The sequence below is a fragment of the Hyalella azteca genome, unplaced genomic scaffold (assembly GCF_000764305.2).
Source record: "Hyalella azteca isolate HAZT.00-mixed unplaced genomic scaffold, Hazt_2.0.2 contig10282, whole genome shotgun sequence".
Lineage (NCBI taxonomy): Eukaryota > Metazoa > Arthropoda > Malacostraca > Amphipoda > Hyalellidae > Hyalella > Hyalella azteca.
The window spans coordinates 63190-74014 of NW_025940327.1; the positions used below are offsets into that span (position 1 = coordinate 63190).

General features: G+C 41.6%; 1 protein-coding gene across 1 annotated transcript in view; it reads right to left on the minus strand.

Moving 5' to 3' along the window:
* Positions 1-605: 605 nt before the first annotated feature.
* Positions 606-10825, minus strand: part of LOC108664397 — a 21179-nt gene continuing 10959 nt past the window's right edge. The window contains exons 10-14 of the mRNA XM_047882353.1: positions 10487-10657; positions 8499-8691; positions 5395-5591; positions 4969-5154; positions 606-1876 (exon numbers count right to left, since the gene is read on the minus strand). Of these exons, the coding sequence (XP_047738309.1) occupies positions 1846-1876; positions 4969-5154; positions 5395-5591; positions 8499-8691; positions 10487-10657 (778 nt within the window). The 3' untranslated portion in view covers positions 606-1845. The remainder of the gene's footprint in view (positions 1877-4968; positions 5155-5394; positions 5592-8498; positions 8692-10486; positions 10658-10825) is intronic.

Consider the following 10825-nt stretch of genomic DNA (forward strand, 5'->3'; position numbering starts at 1 on the left):
GTTAATCAAATACTCGACCTAAAATTTTAAATTTCTATGCAAAATACAGTCAGAAATAGTAAACAATATGGCAAATGATGGGCGGTTTAGTAATCGTAAAAAGTGAGTAATAATTGTGCACAATAGACAACAGTTAATTCATTGTCAAATGATAGCACAAGAAAAAAATATAAATCAGTACTCACTGCAGTGAGTGACAACGCATTTTCTCGTCCGTCCGTCCGTGAAGTCACGGACGAACGGACATGACGAGCTCAATAGCGTTTTTTTTTTCATAACAGAAAATGCGCAAAAAAGATCATTCAAGTAAATAAAAAAAAGATCATCATTGCTCACTATCATTGAACATCATGTGGATTTCTTGCGACGTAGGTGTCGTGACATAGAGAATAATGCCATTAATTAATTAATGACAGAATAATGACAAATCTTACCATCATTATGTAATATCATTCAAGAAAAAAGATTAAAAATCGTGATTTTGAATTAATATTAACGAGCGTCTCGATCAGGAGGGCTAGAACAAAAACCTGCGAAGTTTTTCTCTTAAAGCTACCATTGAAATAACTGTTAATGAGAGGTATAATAATAACTGTTAATAATATAACACATTTTGCAGTACAATTCCTTACAAGTATTAATAGGGACAAAGTTCCTACTTCAGAGGTTATCGGCAATTTACGAACGATCCTCAATTCATAGTTGCGCGCGACCCCAAAAAAATGAGATTTGGAGTTCAGAACCTGTTGTTGTTGTCAAGAACCACGATGTTCTCGCAACCAAACACAGAACCTATTTAGTTTAACTGCTTCCTGCATTTCCTACTAGTTTCTTCTTACTTAGTGTAATGAACTAGAACTCCTCCAACAAAATCTTGAATGCAATACAAAAAAGAAAAAAAAACTGAATTTCATGCAACGAATCTTTTTTACTGAAAAAAAAATGCGCTGCGTGAAATTTTCCAAATGCAGCGGTATAATGTAGATTTTAAACCTAGAATAGATTGGGTTCAATAATATAGCTTCAATTATTGCAATATTTGCTTTGACTAATATAAAACAAGTTCAAAATAACAACTACACGGGAATATTGACATAAAAACAATAATTATCAGGCTAAATGCACTTCAGTTGGGCTTGGTTTCACATATCCTTTATCATCGACTGGCATATCTTTTCAAAATTTGTTTAGGTTCATTATTGCTCTTAATATCATTTTGACGACATAAAAAAAACGTCACAATAATAGAAACACAGGAGGAATTTAAGCGCCTAAAAAATCACTTGAAATAAAAAGTTCATATCGCTCGCGTTCTTATCAATGCATCACTCAGAAAACGAATTGTATATAATAATTGATTCTGTCACCTTAAGCAGTAATCATTATTTAAGAATAACTTCTAATAATCTTTCTTAAAATTGATCAAGCAGACGATTTCATGGACAACAAAGTTGTGATATTTTAAATTTTTACGATTGTTATTTCTTTGACATTTTACCATAGAAGAAATTCTGCAAAAATTTCATTGATTTTCATGAACAAAAATACCCAAATTCGTCATATCAAACTTTCGACTTCATCTAATTTCGTTTTAAATTGAAAACATTCAATAAACTTGAATAATTGAGCTGCAGTGAGAGTAGAATCTTCAATGCAGGAGTAGATGTAGATTTTTCAATGCAGGAGTAGCTGTAGATTTTTCAATGCAGGAGTAGATGTAGATTTTTCAATGCAGGAGTAGATGTAGATTTTTCAATGCAGGAGTAGATGTAGATTTTTCAATGCAGGAGTAGATGTAGATTTTCCATCGCAGGAGCAGATGTAGAAGTAGATGCAGTAACAAAGCTACAGCATCACGAAGAGCGTGCCCAGGGATCTACCAGATAGTGAAACATTAGCACAAGTCAGTAAAGATATTGAATAGTAGAAATAGTATTAATAGAATAGAAGTGTTAGCTTAACACCACATTATTTATTAGTACAAAATCTATTAGTAGTAAGACTAAACAGCACAATACTATGAGTATATAAAAGTACAAAGAACAATGCGAATAATGAGTGTTCAAACTACCCGCTAATATAATACGGAAAAGCTTAACTTTGAATCTTCAAGATGGCTACGAAACTGTTTCTCTTTAAAAGTTATTTCCCGTGAATGATGTGGAAAAATCTAGAATAAAACATCTACATTAAAACTATGTGAACGAAATATAAAACAAGAGAACTTAATTATGTAAAACAAGGCGTAAAAAAATAAAGTTAACTACATGAAACAATGCAGTTTAGTGGTCAATTTAAAAAGAAAAAAGTAATAATCACGAACAGATGGATGTAGTTGATTAAATTAGACAGGAATATAAAAAATATTTTTATAATAAAAAATAATAAAAAACGGAAGATAAGCAGCGGTAAAAAACCGTACCTTTTGTGTCGTCACGAAAAGCGCGTCGCAGCGAGGGTAAACAGAGGGTAAAGTCCACCTCCTGTCTTAGGTAAGTTACTAATTGTCCAGTGAGGGTAAACAGAGGGTAAAGTCCTCCTGTCTTAGGTAAGTTACTAATTGTCCAGTGAGGGTAAACTGAGGGTAAAGTCCTCCTGTCTTAGGTAAGTTACTAATTGTCCAGCGAGGGTAAACAGAGGGTAAAGTCGTCCTCCTGTCTTAGGTAAGTTACTAATTGTCCAGTGAGGGTAAACAGAGGGTAAAGTCCTCCTGTCTTAGGTAAGTTACTAATTGTCCAGCGAGGGTAAACAGAGGGTAAAGTCGACCTCCTGTCTTAGGTAAGTTACTAATTGTCCAGTGAGGGTAAACAGAGGGTAAAGTCCTCCTGTCTTAGGTAAGTTACTAATTGTCCAGCGAGGGTAAACAGAGGGTAAAGTCCACCTCCTGTCTTAGGTAAGTTACTAATTGTCCAGTGAGGGTAAACAGAGGGTAAAGTCCTCCTGTCTTAGGTAAGTTACTAATTGTCCAGCGAGGGTAAACAGAGGGTAAAGTCCACCTCCTGTCTTAGGTAAGTTACTAATTGTCCAGTGAGGGTAAACAGAGGGTAAAGTCCTCCTGTCTTAGGTAAGTTACTAATTGTCCAGCGAGGGTAAACAGAGGGTAAAGTCCACCTCCTGTCTTAGGTAAGTTACTAATTGTCCAGTGAGGGTAAACAGAGGGTAAAGTCCACCTCCTGTCTTAGGTAAGTTACTAATTGTCCAGTGAGGGTAAACAGAGGGTAAAGTCCACCTCCTGTCTTAGGTAAGTTACTAATTGTCCAGTGAGGGTAAACAGAGGGTAAAGTCGACCTCCTTTCTTAGGTAAGTTACTAATTGTCCAATGAGGGTAAACAGAGGGTAAGTCCTTGTAAGTCACACTTCTCACTACGTATTGGTAATTTTTTGCATTAATTTTTAAATTAATTCGTTCAAGTTCGTGTTGTGCGTCTGTCGTAAAATGTTTATGTATCTTATTTAATATCAAAGTATGCGAATTATATCACGAGTGAACCTGCTTGTTTCTCATATAATATTGTTCGTGCAATATAATAATTGTTGTAGGCTGTGAACATCAAATTCGTCGCTCATCTCCTCAAAATACCAAGTAAAATAACGGGGTAAATGAACAAAAAATTGTAGAAAATATTAAAATAAAAATTTCGAAAACTACAAACAAAACAAAAACAATAAACAAAAGACTCCACGGTCATACAAATGAAGGAAATTCTACATAGATCAACAAAAAAAAATGAAATACACAAAAACTTTCACTACATTAAATTCAATTAGAGGAAATGAATAGAATGAGGAACAATACAATTAAATAGTTGTAATATACAAAAAATACTACACACATTCAACAATTTTACAAATGGCATAAATTAAAACTTAAGAGCTCGCGGTTTTTCTCTGTATTTATGTTACGGAAGCTCTATAATCACTCAGATAAATGCTAGGGTAATGTTGCCCATATAGTGACACACTTCATTACCCACGGCACAGACGTAGCACTGATACGCCATATTGCTGGACTGAACTGGGTCAATTACTTTAATTAAACTTATTAATTTAATTAAATTACTCAATTAATTACTTGAACCAGACAAAGGCAAGAATGAATAGCTACTTGGACAATATATCGCTCATTTTTAGCGCATTTTCTCATTTATGGAAAAAAATCCACTATTATGATCGCCATGTCCGTCGTTCCGTCCGTCCGTGACCACGTTTTAATCGACGAGAAAATGCGCTCTCTGTCACTCACTGCAGTGAGTACCGAGTTATATTTTTTGAGTGTACATATAATCGGTCAAAATACCATCCCCCAACAAGCGAATGATGTCAGCATATGTGAACTATAATCAACATATTGATTGGTTTCATGAGTGTTTAGTAAATAAATTAATATACACATAACATAACAGACATGCATCAATGGTATATATAATGCGTGGCTATTTCAAATCCCGCTTGAGCCCTCAACGAGAACTGGTAAATGGACCCGAGAGATAAACATCCCTTACTGAGGGTCTAACCCCAACCCCATTAATCGAGGGAAACTCTTCCCCCTCTACCCACAACCCCTGCTTCCCTCTCAACCTTCAACACCTGCTTCCCTCTCTACCCCCAATCCCTGCTTCCCTCTCTATCTCCAACCCCTCACTCTCAACCCCCAACCCCAAAAGAACAACTATAGTCCGTAAGGATATCTTTTAAACCCCGCGGGTCTAGCCCCACCAGAGCGCCCCCTCGACCCAGTCTAGCCCCCACCAGAGCGCCCCCTTGACCCAGTCTAGCCCCACCAGAGCGCCCCTTTGACCGAGTCTAGCCCCACCAGAGCGCCCCCTTGACCGAGTCTAGCCCCACCAGAGCGCCCCCTTGACCGAGTCTAGCCCCACCAGAGCGCCCCCTTGTCCCAGTCTAGCCCCACCAGAGCGCCCGCTTGTCCCAGTCTAGCCCCACCAGAGCGCCCCCTTGACCCAGTCGTACGTGAGTGTGAGGCCCGAGAAGAGCCAGGACCGCCACTGGGACCGCTCCTGGGCCTCGACCCTCTCATGGACGGCGGCGCAGGTCTTGTGGCGGTCGTTGCTGCGTCCGGACTTGAGGTCGCACAGCAGCCGCTTCTTGCAGTCCGCGTCGCAGGGCGGCCGCCGGGGCGAGTTCTTCCAGTAGTGCCTGGGGGGAGGGCAGGGGTTAGGGGGTTAGGGAATAGGAGGAAGCGAGGAAAGTTCTTCCAGTAGTGCCTGGGGGATGGAGGTCATACGTAGAGCTTGTTTTACTATGACAATTACAAGGAAGCCAGTACATGTGAAATATATCAAGGAGCAGTATATACCTGAAGAAGATGCCTCAGATACCTGTAGATGCCCCCAGTACCTGTAGATGCCCCAGTACCTGTAGCTGCCCCCAGTATACCTGTAAAAGAGGTCAAAGAGCTGTGTGTCCTCCACCATCCTGTAAACGAGGTTGTCCCAGTCTGCGGGTAGCAGGGACCGCATCTCGTACGCGGTGCGGGCCGAGTACAGGCGGTACCACAGCGGGTCCCGCAGCGCGTTGCGGGGGAGGTTGGCCTCATCCATGTCCATGATCCACGTCTCCAGGTCCACCACGCGCTGCACGGTGCATGTCCGGAGTCAGGGTGGATAGTGATCATTATGATGATTATGAGGGTGGAATCATGTCCGGAATCAGGGTGGATGGTGATTGTGAGGGTGTGGGGGTGATTGTGAGGGTGGGTGGTGATTATTGAGAGGGTGGATGGTGATCATTGTGAGGGCGGATGGTGATCATTGTGAGGGTGGATGTCCGGAGTCAGGGCGGATAGTGATCATTGTGAGGGTGGATGGTGATTATTGTGAGGGTGGATGCCGGCAGTCAGGGTGGATGGTGATTATTGTGAGGGTGTAATCATGTCCGGAATCAGGATAGATGGTGATTGTGAGGGTGTGGGGGTGATTGTGAGGATGGTGATCATTGTGAGGGTGTGGGGGTGATTGTGAGGATGAGGGTGTGGGGGGTGATTGTGAGGGGAGGGTAGATGATCATCAGGATGGGGTGATTATGAAAGTGGGTGATAGTGAGCATGGATAATTGCGCGAGTGGATAGCAATGAGGATGATAACTTATGAGGGAGGTTAGGTCATAATTACGAAAGTGCATAATTATGAGGGCGAATGATAACGAGGGTAATGATTGTGAGGGTGGAAAAAAAATCATCATATAATCAACTTATTAATATATAATCATACTATTGAAATTAATCAGAGCCCCAAAAACGAAGTACCCAAATCAATAGACACCTGGCATGCAATATAAAAAACTGATTGAACAAAGGATAGAAAAAAAATACAATAAAGTAAGAGTATACCACAAGAACCATAAACCATTACCATCAGAACTGTAATGAAGAACTGTAATACCTCTCCTTATTACAAAACCTTTTCATTCCTCCCGAAACCAGGAATTATCACACCGATACCTGCATTAGTTTCTCCATACAACAATGTATGGAAACTTCGCTGTATTGTACGTGTATAACCTCCTGTAGTGCACGCAACCCAATTCACGTATCCACCGTGAGCAGCCATTCACTAATCCACCGTAAGCAGCCACTCGCTTATCCAGTGAATAGTCACTCACTTATCCATCGCAGAGGCGACTCACGTATCCACGTGGCGACTCACGTATCCACGTGGCGACTCACGTATCCACGTGGCGACTCACGTATCCACATGACGACTCACGTATCACGTGGCGACTCACGTATCCCCGTGGCGACTCACGTATCCACGTGGCGACTCACTTATCCACGTGTCGATTCACGTATCCACATGACGACTCACGTATCCACGTGGCGACTCACGTTTCCACGTAGCGACTCACGTATCCACGTGGCGACTCACGTATCCGTGAGACGACTCACGTATCCACGTGGCGACTCACGTATCCACGTGACAACTCACGTATCCACGTGGCGACTCACGTGCAGGCTGTCCTGAGGCCGCTCGATGTAGTAGATACGATAGCCAGGGTTAAGTGCGTCGTAAGTCGTAACGGAAGGCGCGACGTAAGCGACGCTCGCAGGACGTAAGTCGACGTCGTCGTAGAATACCTCGAATTCGTCGTAGTGTGTGTGCCCGAAGAACTGGCCCGTAATTGTAGACTCGTATCTACGTGCACCACGTTGGAGAAAGGGGCAAGGAAGGCATGATGTAGAATGTTACATGAAAACACACACGCATTCGAATAGCTGTTCAATTTAAATCCAGCGCCTGCGTAGGAAACTCTTACTCAAAAAATAGTAAAAAAAAATATATGTTTATTTATACGTCCCTGTCGGCCCATGTGAAGATTCTTCAAGAGACTATAAAAGTAAGTCACGTGAGCACTCAAGTCTTCCATTGGGTCAATTTGGTCCATCAGGTCGTCCATTGGGTCCATCTGATCCATCAGGTGGTCATCCATTAAGCTCATTTGGTCCATTAGATCGTACGTTTGGTCCATTGTTGTCGAAGGTATATTAGATCGTCTATTAGGTCCATTTAGTCCATTAGCTGTGTCACGAATTCCAAATCCAGTAAATTTGTTCAGAATTTAAGACCAAAATTTCATCCCAAGGACGAAATAGAGCGCATGATAATAGCAAGCGAGAACCTTGTCCAATGATTAATGATAATAAGATATTGCTAATAACTCAATTAGAAATTAAAACCTAACGAAGTGAATAACCTAAAAAAGCGATGACTAAAACTCCATCAAATAGGCATATAAGATGCAATTTAGTCTATTTACACATAGATAATTTTCGGTGAATATAACTGATAAACTGACTTAATGAAACCCGACAAATTAATTTTTGTGTAAGATTTAACTTATTTACAGCCAGCAAGCAACTGGCAGTAAGAAAAGAGTAAGAAAGAATATTAGAAAATAAACGGAAAAAGAAGAACCAGCAACAACGAAGCTCTCAAGTGAACCGAAATTCCGTAAAGTCTTAAATACCAGAAGATTTTTATTTCAAAACCCCAAAATGAAGCTGAGAAACTTAAAACCGTAGGAAATTTATTTGATTGAACTTTTTACACCTGCCACGAACTTTGCCCTAACATTCGACGAGAGAAATAAAGTGGTTCTCTGGCAGTTCAACCAAAATGAATTCTTCAAACCCAAACGGGGATTTTGAAACCAAGCCTCCTTCCTTCCGAATAGAAGGATATAGAAAAATTAAACCTTTTTAGAGGCTCCAAATTGAGTCTTCTTTTTTATAAAGAACTCAAAAGCTCAACCAAAATATAGAAGATCTCAAGAGGTGAACCAAAATAAATTAAAAACCCCAAAAAGTCACGTATTCGAGGATTAAACCTTTAACAAGGCACCAAATTAAGCCTTAACTTGACCGAATAAAACCCGAAAAACCATAGAAACTTAAAGAATTGAACCTCTAACAAGGCACTAAACTAAGCCTTAACTTGACCAAATAAACCCTAAAAAAAAAAAACAAAAAACATCAAGAATTGAACCTTTTCTGAGCCCTCGAACTGAGCCTGGACTTTGTAGACCCTGTAGCCCGGGTTCATGGCGTAATAAGACGTCTGGGACGGGGCGATGAACGCGACGTTCGTGACGCGGTAACGTCGGAACGGGTCGTAGAAAAGTTCAAACTCGTCGTAGTGCGTGTGACCGTAGAACTGGGCCGTTATTGTGTCCTCGTATCTGAGGGTAAGTGTACGTCTAGTTACGGGGTACTGGTACGTCTAGTTACGAGGTACGGGCACGTCTAGTTACGAGGTACGGGCACGTCTAGTTACGAGGTACGGGCACGTCTAGTTACGAGGTCATTAGGTGAGGTACGAATAGTATTTGTACGGTCGTTAACGTTAGGAAGTATATACTGTACGGTAGTTAACGTGAAGCAGTATATAATGTACGGTCGTTAACGTGAGACAGTATATACTGTACGGTGGTTAGAGTTGTAAATATTTCTTAATAATCGAAAGCAACGTTACAAGCCTGCAGTGCATGGACAATTGGACCCTAAAGCTTCACATGATATATGCAGCAATAAACTTTTAGTATCAATAAGAGATAACAAACCCACGAATAAGTTAAGCTTGATGATAATAACTGATACGGTCCCAAGGTACCAATGTGCCGAGGGACGCAGAAAAGTACTACCGTACTATGACCCGAGTCACGCACTACAAATCAATAGTTTACATTATAATTACCTACAATGAGAGTATCTGCTTTTTAGATAAATTGTAGATTGGTAACAGTTTGCCATTTTAACTCTGGTCCGAGTAGTTAAAATTACAAAGATTAGCGCATTGAGTTGCGAGTTCGAAACCCGCAGCTGGACATTTGAATTTCGAGAATGTCTGAGACGCTAATCCCCAATATTACATAAATATTATTATTATATTATAGCAATGACCCACTTATTATGTCGATACTCATTGGACAGATCAAGCTTCTGACCATCCTTCAGAGTACAGAAACTAGGTGATGAACAACACCTACTAGCTAGTAACGTCTACTGTACTAGTATCATCATCCTAGCTAGCATCATCTAGCGTCATGGTAGCTACCTATCGCCCCCTAGTCACGGTAGCCACCTATCATCTCCTAGTCACGGTAGCTACCTATCACCCCCTAGTTACGGTAGCCACCTATCACCTCCTAGTCATGGTAGCTACCTATCACCCCATGGTACCTGTTGACGATGGTATAGCTACCTATCACCCCCTAGTCACGGTAGCTACCTATCACCCCATGGTACCTGTTGACGATGGTATAGAAGTTGCGGCTCCAGACCTTAAGACAGTAGATGTGTATAAGAGACAGACTGAGGGTTAGGCTTCATTATCCCGCTAAGGTAAGGCTTCATTACTANACATTCCTCACCAGTTCATACCTCGCCACATACCTGGCCACATCCCTCACCAGTTCTTATTATTACAGAAGTTCATACCTCGCCACATTCCTCACCAGTTCTTATTATTGCAGAAGTTCATACCTCGCCACATTCCTCACCAGTTCATGTTATTACAGAAGTTCATACCTCGCCACATACCTGGCTACATTCCTCACCAGTTCTTATTATTACAGAAGTTCATACCTCACCACTTCATACCTAGCCACATTCCTCACCAGTTCATGTTATTACAGAAGTTCATACCTCGCCACATCCCCCACCAGTTCATACCTCGCGACATTCCTCACCAGTTTTCGTTATTACAGAAGTTCATACCTCACCAGTTCATACCTCGCCACATCCCTCACCAGTTCATACCTCGCCACATGGATCACCAGTTCTTGTTATTACAGAAGTTCATACCTCACCAGTTCATACCTCGCCACATTCCTCGCCAGTTCATACCTCGCCACATTCCTCACCAGTTCATACCTCGCCACATTCCTCACCAGTTCATACCCATGGTACCTGTTGACGATGGTATAGCTACCTATCACCCCCTAGTCACGGTAGCTACCTATCACCCCATGGTACCTGTTGACGATGGTATAGAAGTTGCGGCTCCAGACCTTAAGACAGTCATGGTAGCCCGGTGGTATGTGGCCGATGATGTGGACTTTTTCCTTGTTGAGTTCGGCGGCCTGCAGCTCGTAGACCAGCCACTGCAGCTGGTCTGCGGGGTCTTCCGAGTCCAGCAGCAGCCACCTGCGCCACAATTATCATGCCATAGCCACACAAGCCACAAAAACAATAATGGCACAGCCACACAAGCCACAATTATTGTTATGCCATAGCCACACAAGCCACAATTATTGTTCTGCCATAGCCACACAAGCCACAATTATTGTTATGCCATAGCCACACAAGCCACAA